General features: G+C 42.4%; 1 protein-coding gene and 1 long non-coding RNA gene across 5 annotated transcripts in view; both read right to left on the reverse strand.

Annotated features, from left to right (window-relative positions):
- Positions 1-4,636: 4,636 nt before the first annotated feature.
- Positions 4,637-8,309, reverse strand: LOC141050935 (uncharacterized). The gene is made up of 2 exons (XR_012220563.1): positions 7,050-8,309; positions 4,637-6,790 (listed from the first exon to the last, which is right to left on the reverse strand). It is a non-coding gene; the product is annotated as an uncharacterized lncRNA (long non-coding RNA).
- A 194-nt stretch (positions 8,310-8,503) lies between these two features.
- ACSL4 (acyl-CoA synthetase long chain family member 4) overlaps positions 8,504-22,135 on the reverse strand; it is a 68,294-nt gene continuing 54,662 nt past the window's right edge. For all 4 annotated transcript variants that reach the window (XM_073547649.1, XM_073547647.1, XM_073547645.1 and 1 more), the window contains exons 13-16: positions 14,086-14,277; positions 13,881-13,995; positions 11,227-11,384; positions 8,504-8,721 (exon numbers count right to left, since the gene is read on the reverse strand). In XM_073547649.1, coding sequence (XP_073403750.1) covers positions 8,564-8,721; positions 11,227-11,384; positions 13,881-13,995; positions 14,086-14,277 — 623 coding nt within the window. In that variant the 3' untranslated portion in view covers positions 8,504-8,563. The remainder of the gene's footprint in view (positions 8,722-11,226; positions 11,385-13,880; positions 13,996-14,085; positions 14,278-22,135) is intronic.

Raw genomic sequence — 22,135 nt, forward strand, 5'->3', positions numbered from 1 at the left:
CCGGGAGACCCCACATTTTCACAATCTGACTGAAAATAGACTCTTAGCACCTATTCACCCTGTTTCAACTGAGTGTGGCTCAGAAAGACTGCCTTATGGATTTCAATCCCCCGAATGTGGAGCACCGTCAGGGAGAAGAGACTGCTCTCTGCTAATCAGAATATCTATGTTATGTCCATCAAGGCCCGTGACCTGGTTCCACCTTGATGCAGGCTACCACTACCTGGTTGTCCGAAATTACTCGCATGTGTTGACCCTGAAGGACATCTAAGCATTCTATTACGGCGTGACTGACTGCTAATATTTCTTTCTGGTTCGAGGAAACAGACATCTGCTGACCCATCCAGACCCTCTGAGTAACTTAGTTGTCCAGATGAGCTCCCCACCCCATGGGGCTTGCATCTGTGGTGACTATTTGAGACACTGTTGTCACCCAATGGACCCCTTTGTTCAGATTGCCCATTTCTTTCCACTAACCCAGGGAATGAAAAGTTTTTGAAGACAGTCATACGACTTTCTAATTGACCTTTTAGAGAGACCTGATTTTTTTTTTTGGAAGATGTCCCACTGAAGATCCCTAGTGTGTATTTGGGTCCACTGAACCGCTGGCAAACAGAAGGTTAGGGAACCTAACAGGGACATGACTTTTCTCAAGGTCATGGATGGGTATTGTGATGCCCTCAATACCTGACCCGCAAGCTTTTCCCTTTTGTCCTCTGGAAGGCAGCACTCTTATTTCTGGGAGTCTAGCGTGAGCCCCAGGAACTCCTGTAACCTCTTTGGCTCAATCTTTGATTTTTTTTTTAATTCAATAGCCAACCTAGGTTCACTAAATAGCTCATTACTCTGTCGAGTTACACTCTGTAATGTTGGACTGAGTTGCCATTCACTAAAAAATTGTCCAAATAAGGGGACAATCAAGATGTCCTGTTCACTCAGGTGCACCATTGCTTCCACCACAAGCTTTGTATTGAAAGAATGTTATTTCTCCCCCTATGGAGACCTCCACCCTGAGGAACTTTTGAGTCTGTGTATGGGGATGCAATTGTATGCGTCCCTTAGGTCCAGGACAGTCAAAGCAAACGGGAAAGAATATTCTGATAGCTGATTTTATTGACTCCACATTGAAATTCTGAGTCCTTACATACTTTGTTTTATCAAGTTTGTAAATGTCCAGAAGGATCTATCTTATTTGTTTACCACAAACAATGGGGAGTAGAATCCTTCCATCCTTTCCCGAGGAAGGGGGGACCTCCTGGAGGACAGTTTTGTTCACTAGATCCAAACACCTCTTGTTCCAAGGCCCTTGGTTCCTCTGGAGAGGACCTACTACAAAATTTGTGAGTAGAAACAAAAAAGTCTATCCTTAGGCCTGACTTGATTAGGCTTAGTATCCAGGGACTGATGGAAATCTTTTCCCAGGCCACAAGGAAGCGGGATAGTCTGCCCCTCCACCTGGGAAAGACAGTCACTTGGAGAGCTTCTTATCATGAAAGGAACTCCTGAAGAGAAACCCTCTACTTTTATTCCCCCCCACCCTCCATCTATTTTGTACTCTCGGGGGCCATCTGCAGAAAAATGTCTTACTTCGAAAGGACCTACTATAATGTAGGGATGGACAGTTTAAGGAACCCCTTTTCCTTATCCCCCGCTTTGTGAAGGATATCATCTAGTGTTGCTCCAAATAGAAAATTTCCGTCATAGGGGATGGAACAATTTTGATTTAGTCTGTATGTCTTCGGGCCAGCATTTAAGCTAAAATGTTCTACGGGCTGCGTTAGAGAGCTGCAGACTTGGCCACCAGTCAAACATAGTCGGCTGAGAAATCAGCCAGAAAAGTCGCAGCTCCCCACATTAAGGGAATGGATTTTAGTATGCTGTCCCTGGATAGTCTGTCCCAGGGTTCACCAACTCCAGTCATCAAGGCCCAACAGGTCATGTTTGCAGAATTTCCTTAGTATTGCCCAGGTGATAATTGCATCACCTGTACAATACAAGGGAAATCCTGAAAACATGACCTGTTGGTGGGCCTTGAGGACTGGAGTTGGGGAACCCTGGTCTATCCCAAAGCCATTTTTCCCTTATTGGTCTAGCCATATCATTAGGGATCTGGAGGTACAGGTTGCTGCTATAGCAGGTCTTAAACTGCCTCCCGATGTTTCCCATGCACCTTTAAAAGGAAGGAATCTGTCATTTTGTCCAGCAGGTCTTTCAAGACTCAGATGACCTCAAAAGGGGAGGGCAAGTTTCTTGGAAACCTTTGCTACTGCTACATCTAATTTTTGGGTTTTAGCCTAGGATTTCAGCACTAGATAGAATCATAGAATCGTAGAGTTGGAAGGGACCTCCTGGGCCATCTGGTCCAACCCCCTGCTCAAAGCAGGATTCGCTAAATCTTCAAAGGAGTATTTCCTCTTGAGGGACAAAGGAGTTTTTCATATCCAGTTTATCCCACTCCTTTTTAATTAGGGCCTGTATATTTTCATTTAGGGGAAATGACCTCCGCCTTTTTTGTCCCAGTCCCCCAAACATCACATCCTGCACTGTCTTTTCTGGGCGAGGGTCTATTACTCTCATAATGAATCTCACTGCTTTAAACAGACCTATCTCCTCAAATGGGAAACAATGGCACCCCCCCCCCCACATTTCTTTCTCTGAGTATGAGGAACTGTCTGATGAACCCAAGTCTTTCTCCTCAGAACTAGTGGACTCGGATTCGGGGCACCTGTTAGTACCCCCTTGTAGGTACATTCAACTTCCATTTTGATTACCGATCTTAATTCGGAGGCGAAATTTGGATCTCCTTACATAGCATCTGTTCTATGCATGAATGGCAGAGTCTTTTATCCCAGGTGACAGGTAAATTTTCCTTACACATTGGGCAGCTTCTGTGTGATTTTAGCCAAGCTTTTTCCTCCCTGAATAAACGAAAGAGAAAGGGGACCCCCAATTAAAATGATCTTTCACGAAGCTCACCAATCATACATATCCACGGGTACCAGTTTTGAAGGAGAAATAGGGTCCACTGATTGGACTTTTGAGGATGGAGACTTGTCCACCGTGCTTGAGCTCCTGCTCTGTTGGGTAGAATGGCTTCTTGAATGTCCACTCCGCCTGGCTGAAGAATCCCGCTGTTGCATCTCCTTCCTTCTTCCTGCTGCTGTGGCAGTTCATCTTGCGTTTCCCATTGCTACAGGGGACCACCTATGCTGCAGGGAGTGTGTCTCACCCCTCTCCCTTTTTAAATGAAAAGCCACTCAGAGTGTCCCCTGTGCCTCTTCTGGTTCCAATACCGGAAGTTCCTCCTTCGGTCATGTGACCCGCCGGCCGCGTCATCAGGGGTGACTCCTGCGCATGCGCAGACCGGACATCCGGAAGCTCAACACTGGAAATATGGTGCGGAAGCTACGCTCCCCCACCCACCCACCCTAAAAAGGTCCCAGCGGTGACAGCCTCAGGACACCGCACCAGCTATGGCAGGGGATCCCTACTGCCTGTACCTATCTGGCCAGACCTGGACACCATCTCTTGTCTTTTCTTCAGGTACAACATACTGAATGTATCCCGTCAGGGACACGAAACCAACTGTTGCGAGGGAGAGGTATCGCCCTTTTATTCTGTAGGTTTCCTGTCCCTGAAGGACGGATCCCCTCTCTCTGTGGTGCAGTCATGGGGGAAGGAGAAAGTCACCAGGGGAAGGAGAAAGTCACCAGAAAAAGAAAATGATTACAAGGTAGCTGGTGTGTGTGTCCTGCTGCTTTCTAGTGTAGCGCACGCTTCGATTTCAGGAAACAAACATCTTGGATGCACCATTCTCCTTTCAGTCTGTTCCAGATGAAAGTGTCCAGATTACTTGTTGTGATGGTATTACAAGAATACCAGGAGAAGGCTCCTACTCAGATTCGAGCGCGTTGGTATTCTGCAGGAAAGCCCCAGATTTGTAACACATGACTTTCACAGGAGTATATAAATGTTTCTAAGAAGTAAAACATCTGTTCTGAAAAAATATGTAAGCCAAAATATTGTTGATTTTAGGCATTTTTTTCTTAGATACTAGAAAGTGTAGCTCCATGACTTATTAGCAGTCACTAGGTTGCATTAGTGGTCCCCAACCACTGCTCTTGGGCCACACGTGACTTGCGGCTCAAGAAATTGTCACTCAACTGTATTAACATCTGCGAGGGCATTATTTCTTGCTGAGGTTGAAGGGTATTCTCAGAGGTGATTAGTTGTTAAGGTGGCAGTCAAGAGAAATAATTACTTTTTAAGGGGACAACCTTCAAAAAAAAAAAAAGTTTTTAAAGTTGCCTTCACTTTGATGTGACCCATGACCATCTCTCCCAGCTCAATGTTGCTCTGAACGGTGGGTTATCCAGTCTGTATTATGTACATATGAAGGGTCTTTTAAGCCTTTAAAAATGTATCTGCTCCAAAAACCAGCACAAAAAAATGCCCCTCTGACAGATATTGATTTAATTGGCAATCCTTTGAAAACACATGAATGTTCAGATGAGACAAGAGCTCACGTGTATGGGCGAGCCATGAGAGATCACTGTAGATCTGCTGACAACCATCAAAAGCTTTTGTGCATCTCCATAGTAACAATCAGCATAAGATAATTCAAAGACAACACACATTTACACTTGGTAACCAAAAGGTATCACTTTATTCATCCTTGCTTTAAAACCGTATGATCTCAACTGTCCTCAATGGAGGTAATAATCCTGAGACAGCATAGAATACAGGCTATACAATGAAGACACGCAAAAGGAATTTCTCTTATAAATTAGTTCATACAAAAAAAAGTACATCTATAGATCTGTCAAAAAAAGAACAATCAACCAACAAACATTCAGACCTTATATATGCATTAATGACTGGCTCACTGCTGTTCTACAAAAACCATCTGAAGCTGGAAAGTGACAGCAATAAATTAACACATAGTAAAAGATTTAACTATATTGATATGTTCAAAAAAGTACACAACCATACAAGCCTACAGATTAAAGTGGTCCCTTTTGTGGCAGTGATCAAATACAGTTCCCTCATCAGAATATTGTATGGCTGTTTTTCAAGGAAAGCACAAGTTCCCTACATCCCATGGAAGCAGTCAATTGCTCTAAGTGCCGCCAGGCCTACATGCTTCGTCAATGTCGTCTTCTTATGTTGATTGGGCTAAAACCATGAGAAATCTGAGAGACAGATTGCTTTGGTTCCTGGTGCTCCAAGTGACCACAGAATGGAAAAGGCAGCTTGGTGGTCAATTTTAAGACTAGTTTTAGTGGAAAGACTATTTGCTAGGAAAGAAAAGGTATGTCTATAGATTTTTTTTTTTTTTTTACACTTTCTAACAGACTAGTCGATTTTGTTCACAATCCCTGTATAATGGTCACCAGGCTTCATAGTATCTACTGTACGACTGCTGGTAGATTTTATCACAAGATGTGGCAAACACGTTTCGCTTACTGCTACTCAACCATTTCCAAGGCTAGTCATCTGTGCAGCTGGTTCTGGGATTCTACAACTATATGTCCCAAATGCCCCAAAAATTGTCAAACTTGCCCCATGGCTTTAAAATGAAATCCAGCCAAAAATATTCCAGCTAAAAATACTGGCTATAGAAGACAGCAAACATATGCAAGTTTCCCAAAAACTAAGGTATACAAAAAAATAAAAAGTTTCTACAACCCCATATTTTCATACAGTGACAATACAAGACTGACTTGTGGTCGTCATATACACAGCAGATTAAATAAGCTTTAAAATAGACTCTTCCTAATAAATAGTTTGAGATCTTAAAAAAAGGTCCATGTTCTGCGGCTAGCTGACAACTGTACAAAGCAATTCACTACCACTGACAATTCATTGTAAGAAAAAGTGCAAGGTAAATTGAATCAAGAGTTGTTACTTTTCCAGAACAAGTCTAGCTGCGACCTACCCAGTCACCGACAGAGCCTGCTGGGGATTGTGGTTCTCAGCTAGCCTAGCCCTGCTTACAATATGTATTTTGTATGTAAACCACAAAATACAGATAACCAAAGTTATACATAGGAAACAGTGTAAAAATAAAGTCAAGAGAAATCCTAGGGAGAATTGTTGGCCTACAGCCAGCAGTGCAGCAGCCCCTAATAACCGTGGATTATCTCTATGAATAATACACGTCGAGTTTCCAGTCTATATACCGAAAAGAAAAGTAACATTCTAGTGATTCAATTTTATTTTTGCGCAACACCCGTAAGCAGTCACTTTACACTCCTATCTCCGGGATATTTTGGTTTTAATCTAGTAATCTTCCCAGGTCAGATAGATTGAAGTACATGATACAAAGTAACAGGACAGAAACAAGGCAGCCCTGATATCTCCATATCCCCTACAAATATACCCCTTGTTAAAGATTTGTGTAGTTCATTGCTCTGGGTCTAAATTAACTGGTTATTTGCTCACTAAAGATGGAAGCGTGCATAAGACATATGCTTTTTTTTCCCCCCTCTTTCTTTATTGCAATTTTATATTTGTTTTTGGTTGCAAATATGTCAAAATGCAAGCTATTAGAAAGGAACCTAGAGTCTCCAATATAAACTTCTCATCCAAAGGTGTTTTGTAACGGGCTGTCTTTTGCACAATACAAGTCCATCTGTCCGTTATATACACACACAAGACTATGCAAGTTACGGACAAATTGTATATGATCAGACTGATCAATTTTTTTTTTCCACATTTGTGGCCAAATCAAAAAAGGCCACAGACCAGTAGCATTACTCATTGCAACTTTAAAGGGAATCTATCACCCCTTTTTTGAGATATCATATAATGATATCATTCAATTGTGTGTCACATAAGGATTCTCTTAGTACTTTTGCTTCCCCCTGACCCCGCACCTTTCATGCATAAATACATCTGAACCGATATAAAAAAGGTATTATGCATAAAAGGTGCGGGGTCAGGGGGAAGCAAAAGTACTAAGAGAATCCTTATGTGACACACAATTGAATGATATTATATGATCTCTAAAAAGGGGTGACAGATTCCCTTTAAGGCTACAGTCACACCTTCAGTATTTGGTCAGTATTTTAAATCAGTAAATGAGCCAAAACTAGGGGAAAAGTCTAATAGAAACCCGTCACCACTTGTCAATTTCTCGAGCACTCCTGGTTTTGGCTGACAAATACGGATGTAAAATATGGAACATGGCATAATAGGTAGTACTGAATGGTTATTTTGGGCAATTTTTTTTCCTGACAAGTTGTTAGACAAACAACCTAGATTACAACATCTTGGTCAGTCTTGTTCTGGCCCGTTCTCCAAACACAGCCGAAGGGACAACTTCTATTTTAGTGGTCTGGATTACAGTGAAGGGTTTTTCCTTCCCTCCATTAAAGGGAATCTGTCACCTCATTTTTGGCCTATAAGATGCGGCCACCGCCATCAGGGGCTTATCTACAGCATTCTGTAATGCTATAGATAAGCCCCGATGTAACCTGAAAGAGAAAAAAAAATATGTTAGATTATACTCACCTGGGGATCTGGTCCGGTCCGATGGGTGTCGCAGTCCGGTCCGGGGCCTCCCATCTTCTAGAGATAACGTCCTCCCTCTGCTGCGGCTCCTGCGCAGGCACTCTGATTTGCCCTGTTGAGGGCACAGTAAAGTACTGCAGAGGGCAGGCGCCGGACCTCTCTGACCTTTCCCGGCGCCTGCGCACTGCAGTACTTTACTCTGCACTCAATAGGGCAGAGCAGTGCGCCTGCTCAGGAGCCGCAGCAGAAGTAAGGAGGAGGACATCATCGCATGAAGATGAGAGGAACCGGACCGCGACACCCACCGAACCCGCCCCCCGTGAGTATAATCTAACTTTTTCTTATCTTTCAGGTTACATCGGGGGCTTATCTACAACATTACAGAATGCTGTAGATAAGCCCTTGATGGTGGTAGCCGCAGCTTATAGGCCGAAAATGGGGTGACAGATTCCCTTTAAAGGCATCTTGTTAACATGAGATCATGTGGTGTGTTTGGAGCAGTGTGTCTATAATTTGTCATTACTTATGTATTATACTAACTTTATTTTCAGGGTTTCCACTTAATGTCTAAACAGAAGGGAACAAAGACTATACCAACTACCTACACTAGATACAGCAATTCTTCCAACAAATACAGAAACAAGGATGCCTTTCCCATAAGTTATGAGCTCACAATGTAAAAGTGGTGCTGTATGTATGTACACTTTGTTCTAATAAATATCCTTTCTGGATTCATGTGCATCAGTGTTTTTTATATTTGTGTGCAACTAAAGAAAAAAAAAAAAAAAAAAAAAAAATATAATAATAAATATATATATATATATATATATATATATATATATATATATATATATATATATATATATTTACATGTTTCTTCAATTGTAACTGCACAAACATGCATAGTCATAACATATCCCAAAGATACAACCATTGTCCATTCTGTAGAAAGGCGTCCCTTAGTCTGATGAGGGAAAAAAAAAAAAAAAAAAAAAAAAAAGAAGAAATACAGCAATCCAAAACGGTAAGTCCAAATGTTACTACGGTCCTACTTTCCTCCATACATGCGCTCAATGTCGTTTAAATAGTGGTTCTTTAGTTCTTTTCTTTTCAGCTTGAAGGCATCTGTAACAAGTCCCGTTTCCGGAGTCCAGGGGTCCGGGCTGAGCCGTACTTTAATGGGAATTTCAAATCGTTCCAATTTCACTGCACAAATAAGACAAAGAACAGGTCTGAGATGAGAAACTAATCTGCTTCAGCTCAAAAATGTAATAAATTTTATAATGGAAGACATTACGTTATTCAGGCTCCGTGGCGTATGGTGCCTGGAGATAAGCTCTGGAGGCAGAGTTGTTTTACATAAAGGAAGAGTTACCAATGTGAGACATGTAATGGCTGCTCTCACTGCAGAGCTGTGTGTGGTTATACCTGACACAGCTGAAGGTTCCTCTCAGCTTCCAGCTCACAGGCAGACAGGGCTGCAATATTGTTACAATACAGCAGAGCTCAGAGAGCCACAAAAAGTGTTTGGAAGACGACAAATTTTATTTGTCCTGTTCAGTGTTAGTTACTTGTCACACTGGTAAAGGCCCAGTCACACACAGCGATCTCGCTAGTGAGATCGCTGATTTTGTGACGCCACAGCGATCTCGCCAGCGACACCGCTATGTGTGATGGGGATCAGCGACCGGCCCCCCTGCTGGGTATCGTTTTTCCCCATCACTGGTCTCCCGCTGGCCAGCGCGCATCGCTGCGTGTGACCGAGAGACCAGCGATGCTGGATTCTAATGTAAACATCGGGTATCCAGGAGCTGCGCAGCTCTTAGATACCCGATGTTTACCTTGCAAACCAGCGTGTATGCCGGTTTCCAAGGTAAACAGCAGGTATCCAAGAGCCGCAGCTCCTAGATACCCGATGTTTACATTAGAAACCAGCTTGCTCGCTGGTGCTGATCGCTGGAGGGGCTGTATGTGACAGCTCAGCAGCGATCAGCCTAACGATGTCCCAGCGATCCCATCCAAGTCGGATCGCTGGTGGGATCGCTGGGACATCGTTATGTGTAACGGGGCCTTAACACCCCTTCATGTAAAATAATCTATGGAGGCAGAGTCATCTTACAGGCAGAGTCCTCCCCAGAGCTTGGAAGAGGTCATCTGCATATAAGAAAAATGTGGAATTCTCTGGAATAAGATATCAGATCACAGATATCAAGGTATCATTTATTCAGCTTCCTTTGCCCTACCTGCCTATATAGGCAGCTTAGGAGGGTTGATCCTACTGACAGATTCTCAATATTAGAAAGAAAAAAAAAAAAAAAACACCAAAAAAACATTTTTCATACATAATATATACAGACTAAACAGATGCAACAGACAGAATCTTACACATTCCACTTTTGTACTTGAAAATTACTTTAAACGACTAGCTTTACCACTAGATGGCAGCAGAGCCTTGCTCTGCACTTAACACATGGTGTGATGTGATTAAGGCTGTGTTCACACCTCGTTATCTAAGTGAGGAATACATCAGGAATATTTCCCATATAACTGACATATGCCACTTTATAGACAAAAACGTGTGAGCCATAAACCTATTGTAAAAAAAAAAAAAGTTTAGTATGTCCCTCTGCAGAGGAAGGCTAAAAGACTTTTCCTATACAATGGGGGAAAAAACTAAACAAAAAATAGATAGAATATGGCAATGCTTTCTGGCCTAGAGATATTAAAATATATATGTCTTCTGCACTGAATGTATGGACAATTAGGACTCCAACCATCAAGTTTAGTGTTTAGCATGCCGGTCTTGAAGGCTGAGCTGGAGTAAGATGCAATGCATTCATTAATGGTGCTTTTACTTGGTGCTGTGTTCCCGTTGGGATATACAGCCTAAATGCCCCGCAAAACAGGGTCCGGACACATGTGCTGACGGTACTATAGACTAATGGGGACGGGAGAGCAAACATGCCCTCTGTGCGCTCTTTCGCATGTGTACACCTACAGGAGGCGGACAACTCAGATGAAGTCAAAATGACCACTCCCGAAAAAAGTGCACGCAGAGAGCACGTTCGCTTGACCGTGACCATCACAGCCTATGGCCCTATCAGCACATGCGTCTGGCCCCCGGTTTGCACGTATGCCCCGACATACAACGCAGTGTGAAGGCAACTTTAATGCATGCACTTCATCTTTCAGCAGATGTGTGCAACAGGAGCACATTTCTGTCGTATTATACTCTACTGTGTGGTGTCAATTATGATCAATTGTTTGATGAATTGGAGTTAATGTGTGAAGCACTTTTCTGGGGCATGTGTTGAGAGGTAGATGGGGAGTATGGGGGGGGGGGCACACATCAAAAACAAGTTAACCGAGTCAGACTATGGCAAATTGTGCAAATTTAGAGGCTTTCAAAATATATTCTTCCCAACCAAGCCCTCCTAACACCCCAAGCAACAGACAGAGGAATTGGATGTGAAGTGAATGGCGGCTATATTTCATGCCGCACGTTTAGGTAGACTCCTAATATAATCCTACTGGTGACCATCTCTGGCTGCAGCTGCTAGTAAGGAGTTTACAGCCATAGGTACAGTAGTGAAGCCAAATTTCATGTCATCATGGCTGTGATGTGGTATGGTTACAGAAAGGCGCAGCGCCCAGGGCAGAACATAACCAGCTAAAGATATTACAAGACAGAAAAAACAAGATATCACTTACTTGAGGATGCTACCTCCTTAATCTCCTTTAACACCTCTGCCTCCATTGTAGGATTGTTACAGATTTCCTCCCATGCTCCTTCAATCCCATGCTGTAGTGCTAAACTGGTCAGCTTCTTCTGATTAGGAACGACAAAGCTGATCACGTAAGACTGGAGACTGAAAAAGAGAGAAGGAAGATTAGAGACAGTCTCCAAGGGCACAGATGACCCATAACATTTGATGGGGGAAAAACAAAACCATGAATGTACTTCATAAAGTTGGACTGTTAATCTGTTACCTAGCGGGATATACACAAATGATAAATATTCACTGCAACTAGCCATAGTGTAGAAATTATCGAACTTAATTTGAAATGCTTTTATCATCACTTTTTTTTTTTTTTTACTTAAAAGCAAAGTGTGGTGGAAAAGGAAGATGGATTTTAACAATCATAGCATGTAATCCTGGCTTCAGTTATAAACGCAGACCATGTGGAGAAGGAAAACTGCGGGGAAATACAGGGGGTCAGTATTGGGCCCTCTAATATTTATGAACAATCTTGTAGAGGGCATACAGAGTAGAATATCAATATTTGTAAAGGATACTAAACTCTGCAAAGTAATGCACACAGGGGAAGGTAATTTATTATTTCAAAGGGATTGAAGGAAGCTGGAGGCTTGGGCAGAGAAATGGTAATTGAAGATTAACAAATTTAAGGTCCTGCACATGCAAAGGAAATAAAATGCACAGGTATTGTACCAAGTAAAACTCACTGAAAAGACTTGGGCATATTGGTGGAAAAAAAAAAAAATAATCTACAATGATCAGTGTACGACTATGAATGGACAGTAGAGATTTTTTTTTTTTTTTTTACACTTCGGTCTGAAATGATGAGAAGCTAAAAAAGGATCAAACACACGGTGATTCTTTACTGTAAGAGCAATGAGATTAAAGGGGGTTTTACACTAAGCGATATCGCTAGCAATATCGCTAAAACGTCACTGGTTTTGTGACGTTATAGCGATATTGCTAGCGATATCGCTATGTGTGATACTTACCAACGACCGGCTCCCCCGCTGTCCATCGCTGATCGCGCGAGAATGCCCGGCTCCATTTCTCGTCGGGCGCTTCCTGCTGAGACTTCCTGCTGTGACGACGAGCGACGCTGGAGGCGGGCGGGAGGACGCAGGATCGCTGTGTGTGAATGGTAAGTATCGTGCGCTGCGTCGCTGCTGCATCGCTGTGAGGTCTTTCTGTATGAAAGCTCACTAGCGATCATTTAGCGATGCACCAGCGATCCTGACCGGGTGGGATCGCTGGTCGGATCGCTGGTGCATCGCTAAATGTAAAAGGGCCTTTAGGAACACTGCCACATGATGGTGTCTATTGATTCACTGCAAAAAGTACAAGGACGGCCAGAATGTCTTTCCTGAAAATATTTCTGGTGACAAAATACAAGACTCAAACTAATGTTGATCCAGGGAGGTTTTATAATAGTTTTTCCCCCCCTTCAACAAGGGGCAATTAGCATTTGCCTCACAGGATTTTTTTTACTTTCTCTGTATGTCAGGTATGGGTTGAAATAGATTAATTTTTTTTTCAACCTCTACTATAAAAACACTGCTATGCTGAAGATGATGTTGCAATTTGACATGTTGAAAACCTCTTTACAAACACTAGTGCTATGCAAACATTCGGCCCCATGAAGTGTGGAGTTTAATGATTGTCTGAAATTTCTAAGTTCCTTAACTGCAACAAGCAAAAAAAATAAAATGCTAAAAAATAAAAATAAAACATCTCAAATCTGATGCCGGCTCATTGTCATAGCCCGGGTGGTCTCTGCCTGGCTATGTCCACTTTGCTACAGTGATGACATGGTGTCCATGCGCACATGACAGCTTGCTGTAGATGTCATATGTATGGATGACACATTATCACTGCAAGATAAGTATGCAGATTGAAGGAGACCACCAGAGCGAAGCAAGAATTTAAAATGATTGAAGGATTTTTTTTGCCTTTCACTGCATTTTCTGCTGATTGGGAACTTTGTAAAGCCTCTAAACTAGTGGTATGCATTTGCAAAAGTGATGAGACCATGCGGGGAAAAGGTGTCATCTGAAAGTGCTCGACTGCTAATAGGAGTATCTTCTGCGCGCTCGAAAAATCTGTTCAGAGTCCTCGCAGCTGCATGTCTAGTGGCTGTTAGACAGCTGCAATACATGCATGGATTTCCTTTTTGCCAATCCCTGCATGTGTTGCGGCTGTCTAACAGCTGGAAGACATTCAGTCGTGGGGACTCAAACATATTATTCGAGAACTGCGAAGTTACTCGGGAAGCACATGAGCATGGATAACCCCTTATTCGAGCACGTTCTCTCATTAGGTTGCAGTAACCCAGCATAAAACAATGTGGCCCACAATGCAGACAGCTTTGCATTAACCATAGAAGGTGCAGTCAATGCTCGTGACGGGCTGTAATGGTTTGACAGTTGCAGTGTGGCAAAGCCTCATGCTGTAAAGTGCCGTGTTGCTGCAGTTTTATGATTGTAATAACTGGTAATAAAACAAGTTTCTGTAAAACTATACTTCGATTTATCACTCTCATTACCCTGCATAATCATAAATACAGCAATTTATAACCGCTAAGCTCAGGACGGCTTGTGTGACCAGTACCTGTTGGCATAGGCACAGATGTTGTCAATGAGAGGACAGTTTTTTAAAGCCGCTTCCACTTTGCCCAGTGACACATACTCTCCGGCCTGCAATTTTACCAAATCCTTCTTCCTGTCTGTGTAGAAAAAACACAAAGGATGGCTTTAGGTTTAGACAATGAATAGATCTGTCCCAGGTGTTTAGTAGCACTAGAAGCGGGACTTACCAATTATTTGCAAGCAGCCGTCGGGGTGGAACTCCCCAATGTCCCCAGTGCAGAACCACCTCTGCCCATTGTCATCTACATAGAAATCCTCTAGACTTTTTTCATCATTTTTAAAGTAACCCATTGAAACGTTTTGTCCTCCAATGACAACCTCACCCCTCGGGTGAGGCTGGTCCTCATTTGTATAACCTCCTGAAAAAATAAAAAAATAAATAAAATCAAGACTATTGTTGACCTTAAATTCTAAGTGATTGAAAAATCTTTTATAAAATGGCTAAAAACTAAACTAAAAATTAACCCATCATGCACAAATGCCATTTACCTGCATATATAGGGTTAGTCTGCAGGTAAATAGCATTACTAGGCTGCCTTCCTAGAAGAGCAGCTGCAGGGAGAAAATGAACTTCTAGTCTTCCAGTAGCTGCTTGCTTCCAGTCACCACTCAATACATTGGGAGCATCGCTGTGATCACTCCCCAAAACACTGACTGACTGCCAGCAATGCAGCATGTGTGCGCTCAGAGCTGGTCGCATAGGCTGTCAAAGTGCAAGGAAATTATTACGATGGCTGCACTCACTGTATCACTGGTACAATGATTTGAAGAGAGCAGCTGCAGGGAGAATATAAAATTCATTTTCTCCCAGTATTTGCAGTTCCAGTAGGGCAGTATTAACCCTGTAGCTACAGTTAATTTGCCATAACCAAAAAAGCTACATTTAAAATATCAACCCAATGTCTGTTATAGATAAGCGGATATTTAGATTATCTTCTACATATATTTTTATTGCCAAAAATGTGAATAAATTCAAGTGTAAGAAGACTAGAATTGCTTTCTTTCAGGATATAGATATGAAGAATGTAAAATGGAGCTAAAACATGGTTATGTGAGCCAGTCATAAGCCCAAAAGTATGTTTCATCATAACTAAAATTATATATTCTATTAAGCCATCTTAGATGACCATGTATCATTGCGGATAGATATGGTCAGGCGTTTGTAGAACAGAGCAGATCCATTGCACCAGCATGATCAGCAATGTCTATCTTGCTGTATTAGGACATGGTGATTGGGGCCCTGAAATCTTTGCTCCCAAACACACTTGTCAGAATTTACAAAGGTCAGATTTCCATGCAGTCATAGCACTCCTACAGACAAGAGGAAATGCTAAAGTATTTCCCCCCCGAATTCATCATGTCATTAATGCGTGCCTCCAGTCACACAAACCTTTACAGTCTCCTGATAAATGATTATGGTATATATCTGATCATACACACAAAAGGTCATTATATGTTCACTTATTTCACTAAATGCTGAATAACGCAAAAAAGTACAGGCCAATATTAGAAGCTTTGTATACATATCAAGGGAATCTGCTTTTTTCTTTATTAGCCACTTTTTGCATCCTTTCTGCCTCCTAAATTCACCACTATGAAAAACAGATAATGCTGTCAACAAGACAGAATCTAAGAACTGACCAGCTTTCTGATGAGGACTACAGCTGTCTACTGAAGTCTTTGGTTAGGGAGAATGAGAGTGATTGAAAAAGAGGCCCACTTTGCAGGTGCTCTCTAGTAAGTGTTGGATTCACAGCTACAATGCTTAGTACAGCAGTATAATATCCTCCATGCTGCTGCTTCTAAACACATGCAGTGTAGACACAGGAGAGCAGTGATTGCTCATGTCTGTATGTGCTACATATAGAAGATGGCATTCACATCCTATGATATCTGCTAACTCAGACAACAGAAGATGAGAAACTGAGCCTGCAGAGGGAAAAACTGGTGGGAAAAAAAAAAAAAAAAAAAAGGAGAAAACAAGTCATAAAATAGGTCAGAAATAGTACAACTCCTCATCTACATACAAGATGACTTATTCTGGAAAAAATACCTGCAGTGACAAGTACACTTTAATTACACATAAGCGGATGCAAGAACTGCAGAGACTGCAAAATGCTGTCACATGGGAGAAATACCGGTCAGTCTACTCTCCCGGGAGCTTCTAATAAACTTTCACATCTCAGGTAAACCAGGGAGTGAGCCGGGGCATTTCCTTATTAGCACTGTATAAGGAAGAACACCAAAATGCAACTCTATTCCTCCACTCCCGTCATTTCAGAAACACTAAGGACTAACGCAAACCTGCAATCAGGTCGTCATACAAAAGCCCCATTCTGAGTATGGTCTAAACACTTCCACTGTGTGAGCTGAATGAAGCCATTAGATCCACCTTGCCCAGGGACCAGTATCGGTAACCAGATGGGAGAATGAATAGAGCTTGCACATAATGGATGTATTTTGTACACATTACCTTGCATGAGCGGAGCATTACCCAATGCTGGAACCAGTGTGAGCTGCATTACCCAGCACGGCCAGCCGTCACAGGCAGGAACCTGACACTGACTTGACCTACACCCACATAGCCAGCCTCCTGCCAGAAATGCACTTAGGTTAAACAGATGTGAGACTGATCCTGCCATTCACCTAGTTTACATACACAAAAGTGTCCTAATCCCTATAAGCTGCATTGTCCCGTAAAACTGGCTAAGCACCTGCTCACTGGTACAAAGGTCATGGGAGGCGTAGTTCAGATTCAGAAATGTATTAAGCTGTTGTCAGACATCAGCATCAAGCGTCCGATAACACACAGAGAGAGAGAGAGAGAGAGAGAGAGAGAGAAAAAGACACAGACACTATCTACATAAAAAAACTGAACTTTTAATTTTTTGTTGGAAAATAATTACATTTAGTTTATTATTAGTTATAGTTTACAGATGGATTAATAATTTTTGTATGTGCAAATATGCAATATGCATAAATATTCCAATAAAGCCATGTTAAATGTTTTGACAAAAAAAAATAAAAAAGTATGTTTTTATTTCCATTTGTTTATAAACAACCAGGTTCACATACAATATAATACTGCAAAAATTATTCAATTAAAACACTTAAATTAGCTAAAAATCAAGACTTTATTAGGTCCGGTCAAAAATGACCGGAACATAACAAGTGTATAGTGGTAACGAACAGAATAGCAGGGTTAAAGAAAGTAGCGGGAGATGACCAGACTGCAGCTTTGCAGATCTGATCAATGGAAACATTAGCCCTTTCTGACCAAGAAGCAGTGATGGCTCTTGTAGAATCATCGTTAATCTACATAGAGGGTTTCTCACCTGATACTGAGTAAGCCAGTGATATGGCTATTCTAAACCAACAAGCTATGGTGAATTTAGTAGCCCCCTTATCTTTATTGGGACCATGAAACAATAGAAACATTGATTAGGACTTATGCCAAGGGCTCATAGCATCTAGGTATTTAAGCAGACACCTTCTGACGTCCAAAGAAAGAAAAAACTAACTTGCCCTGAAATGTATTATTCTCACAGAAGGACGGTAAAACCATTTCCTGGGATCTATGAAGACTGGAAACTTTCAGGAGACAAAACCTGATCCAGCTTATCATCCTGCCTTCCAGGAAAGTTATGAAGGGTGGATTAACTGAGATAGCCTGTAACTCTCCCACCAGCCTAAACAAGGTTAGGGACACCAAAAGGACAGTTTCCAGGGTGAGTACCCGAATAGCAACAGTTGAAATGGTCTCAAAAGGGCTCACACATAATGGCATTAAATACTAGATTTAAGTCCCAGGGAGCTACTACAGGGCCCCTTACTGGCCTGGACGCAAAGGAAGCTTTAAAATACATCTACGTACCAATAGGTGGTCAGCGATTCTTTGATCAAACAGAGCTCCTAAAGCAGCATACTGAACCTTCAATGTACTGGAAGACAGGCCACTCTCTAAACTCTCTTGAAGACACAAATACCTCTCTAAGGAAAACCTGATGTTGTATTGCTAGACTCTGGACAGAAAATGTCTAAGAATTCATCACATAATTTGGTATATCTTAAGGAGGTAACTTTTTTCCTACTTAAAAGGGGAGTGGAAACTAACTACTGTGAGAAACCCCTGGCTAATCATACCCCTGTCAAGTTCCAAGCCATGAGAAGTAAATTGGGGGTGGAGGACTGGCTCCTGAGGGTAAATACTGGGACTGCTGGGCAATAACCAAGGGTCTGAGGTGGACATAATCCTAAGCCACATGAACTAAAGGCCCCGTCACACTAAGCGACTCACCAGCGATCAGGACACCGATATGAAGGTGTCAGGATCGCTGGTAAGTCGCTATGTGATCGCTGGTGAGCTGTCACACAGACAGCTTCACCAGCGATCAGCACAGCGATGCCGAGCGCCCGGCATCACTGGCTATCGCTGTAGAAAATAGTATCAAAATAAAAAATATAGTTATTCTCACCTTCCGACGTCCCGTTCAGCCATCCTGCCTCTCTCCACGCTCCGGTCCCAGTGATCCTTTGCACGAATGACCACGAGATGTCACGGTCTCGCGGGATAACAAAGTCTCGCGGTCATTCATGCAAAGGATCACTGGGACCGGAGCGTGGAGAGAGGCAGGATGGCTGCACGGGACATCGGAAGGTGAGAATAACTTTTTTTTTATTATTTTTTTTTACACCTGATCGCTGGTCTCCCGCTGTCACACAGCGATGCGTGCTGGCCAGCGGGAGACCAGCGACCAAAGAAATGTCCAGAGGTTTCTTGCAGCGATCAGCGATACCGGCAGGGGGGCCGCTCGCTGATCGCTGTCACACACAGCGATCTCGCTGGTGAGATCGCTGTTACGTCACAAAAGTTGTGACTCAGCAGCGATCTCGCTACCGAGATTGCTTAGTGAGACGGGGCCTTAAGCCCTTGGGCCAGAAGGGAGCAATCAGTATGACCCTGGCTCCCTCTCTTCCCACATCTTCTACACCATTGGAAATAGAAGAAAGGGTGGAAACATGTAGGCCAGATAAAAATCCCAATTCTGTAGAGGAGCATCCACCCCGTTTGGAGACTCACCTGGATTCAAGACAAAAATTCCACTTGTCGATTCTCCCGTGCAGCGAATAAGTATTCCTGGGAGCCCCCACAAAAGCACAGATCAGACTGACGAGTTTCCGATTCAAAAGACCATTCCCTTTGGCAGAGTACATGACTGATTAGGTAGTCTTATGAAACGTTCTGTCTTTTAGGTGGCGAGTAAAAAGGGAGGAAAAATTCTGTTCTGCTAACTTTAAAGGTCTTCATCACTTTACCCATCAGTGGACCTGATCTGGTCCCCCACGCCATTTATGTAGGCCACAATTGTCCTGTTTGATATGGCCACCATATTTCTCCCTGAAATCAACTTTGCCGAAACTTGTAATTCTTTCCTTGCTGCTGTCAATTCCTTTATTTGTGATGAATTTTCTGGCATTGTGATGGCTAATAGACCCTGAAAAAAATGTGACCGTCTAGGTGGGCTCCCCACCATTCTGGACTTGCATCCGTAGTAATTACCACCGATTCCCAAATTGTCCACAGAACTCCTCTGGAGGATTTTTTTGTTCAACCACCAGATCAGGGAGTCTCGAAATACTGCAGATAACTGGATTTTTGGGTCTAGATGATCTGTCATCACTGCCTGTACTACCAGTATCTCACATTAAAAGGTGTCTCTTATGAATTTGGGTGCGCTGTGCTGTTGGAATTGTGGCTGTTAATGAGCCTAAGGGCTCGCTCCCAGTTGCGATTAAATTAGACGAATGCAATCAGATTAAAAATCGGATTTTCGTACCAAGTTAATCCTATGCTTCTGTTCTCCATGGCTTTTTTTCCATGCTCAGATCGGATCGCGATTGGACAGGAAAAACAAAAAAACCCAAGCAGCATGGTGGGATTGCATGCACCCATATAAGTCTAATCGGTGCATGTGAGACATCGCACTGCACTTGGATATCACCCGAGTGCAGTGCGATTCCCGCAGACAATGGAGTAGATTAAAAAAATTACTTTCTCCATCTGTTCTGCGATTCTCACATGCGAGAGGATCTGAGCACAGAGCACTGAGGCTCAGCTCACCCTCACAGGAAAGCAGGAGCCGAGGGTCATTAGTGCATTGGATGTGATATGCTAATGTGACTCCTGCCTGATAGGGATCAGTTATTGAAATCTCCAGATTCACTTGAAGGATTTTGTGTCTGATCTTTGAGATCTTCTCCTGCAGTAGAAAACACTGCAGACTGGTTGAATCCACACAGATCCCTACAAAAAAAGTCTCAACCTGTAGCTGTCTCGACTTGGACTTGTTTTTGTTCAGTATTCAACCCAGCTCCCTCAAGACAGAAAGGACATGGGTGAGTGCCTGCATACAGTTTTTCTTGGAGTCTCCTATAATTAGTAAGTCGTCCAGGTAATTCATTATAGTTTTTTTTTTTTCCCCCTGACATTTCTGCTACAATCTTGGTGAAAACTCTGCTATTGAAACCCAGAAAGTGGAGGCACTAGTACTGTAGATGAAGTAAATAGTCTCCAACCTTCACCGCTACATTGAGGAATTTTTGATGGTCTCAAAGTATTGGGACGTGGCAATATGAGTTCTTCAGGTCTATCACCGGCATAAAACACCACAGCTATCAGTCTTATAATGGATTTCAGGATTCCCATTTTGAAGTTTTTTAAATGGGAAGTTAACTCCTTCACGTCCTTGGGATTTTCAGTTTTTGCTCCCTTTCTTCCCAGATGCATAACATTATTTTTTCAGTCAATATGGCTGTGTGAGGGCTTGTTTTTTGCAGGACAAGTTGTACTTTTGAACGACTACTGATTTTACTATATAGTACACTGGAAAATGGGGGAGAAAAATTAAAGTGCGGTGATATTGAAGGAAAAAAAAAAAAAGCAGTCATTTTCTGAGACTTGTAGAGTCATTTTTCTTGACCTGGGGCTGGGTAAGGGCTTATTTTTTGAGCGTCGAGCGGACGTTTTTATTGATGCAATTTTGATGTAGATACAATCTTTCGATCACCTGTTATTGCAATGCTGCGGCTACCAAAGTAAAATGTAATTCTGGAATTTTGATTTTTTTGTTTCTCGTTACGCCGTTTACCAATCAGATTAATTCTTTATATATTTTGATAGACTGGACATTTCTGAATGCAGCAATATCAAATATGTATTTTTGTTTTTTTGGTTTTATTTTGAATGCGGACTTGCATTTTTAATTTTAATTTTTAAAAAACTTACTTGCTTCAGTAGTCTTAGTAGACTTGAAGCTGCGATCTTCTGATCACTTGCGCTACACATAGCAGGGCATCAGCCCTGCTATGTGTAGCAGAAATCATCTGCCGTGTTCATAGCAGTTCAGCAATGAAAAGAACAGGGGTCTTATGCAGACCTTCGGTTGTTCTGCAAATTCATTGGCGTCCCGCGATCATGTGACAGGGGCATAGTTGGGTGGAGTTTGACGCACTTCCTGAGCGATCATGTTGCTGCTATCGCAATTTCACTCTCGGCTGTTAGGAGATTTGACCAGCTGTCATGGGCCCCTTTCATATGCTGGAAAAGATGCAGGCTCAGGGCAGGAGCCTGCATGACAGGAGAATACATAACATATCTATACGTCATAGGTCGTAAACGGGTTAACGCTCTTAGTTCTGTAGGAACCATCATCAACCTATTTGGTATGTTTACCAGGAACAGATTGATCTAAAACCCAGTTCTGATTCTTAGCATACTTAGCTTTAGCCTACCTCCCACCCAAACCCTGGCGTCATAGGTCATCCTTTATTGGAGTTAGATTTAATGAAGAACCCACTACCCTAGGGAAATTCTTCTTCCTATCTGCTGCTTTCTCAAAAATTTCATCTAGAGCAGAGCCAAATAGATAACCCCCTTGAATGGGTATAGAGCGAAGTTTCATCTTAGACTGAAAATCTGTTGACCTCTATGGGCGGAGTTAGAAAGGGCAGAGGAGCGGGCAGCCAACCTAATACTATCTGCAGATGTGTCTGCCAGGAAATCTGCCGCCTTCTAAAATTGTAGGTAGGGCTTCCAAAATGCAATCTCTTGAAAATCTATTTCTTATCTGGGAATCGAATGCCTGTAACCACTTAATTAGGGATCTACCTGTATAAATAAGCTGAAATACTGGGCTTAAAAGAACCAGTTGCTGCTTC

This window comes from Dendrobates tinctorius, unplaced genomic scaffold (assembly GCF_039654945.1).
Source record: "Dendrobates tinctorius isolate UK_male_01 unplaced genomic scaffold, ASM3965494v1 ptg000154l, whole genome shotgun sequence".
Taxonomy (NCBI): Eukaryota; Metazoa; Chordata; class Amphibia; order Anura; family Dendrobatidae; genus Dendrobates; species Dendrobates tinctorius.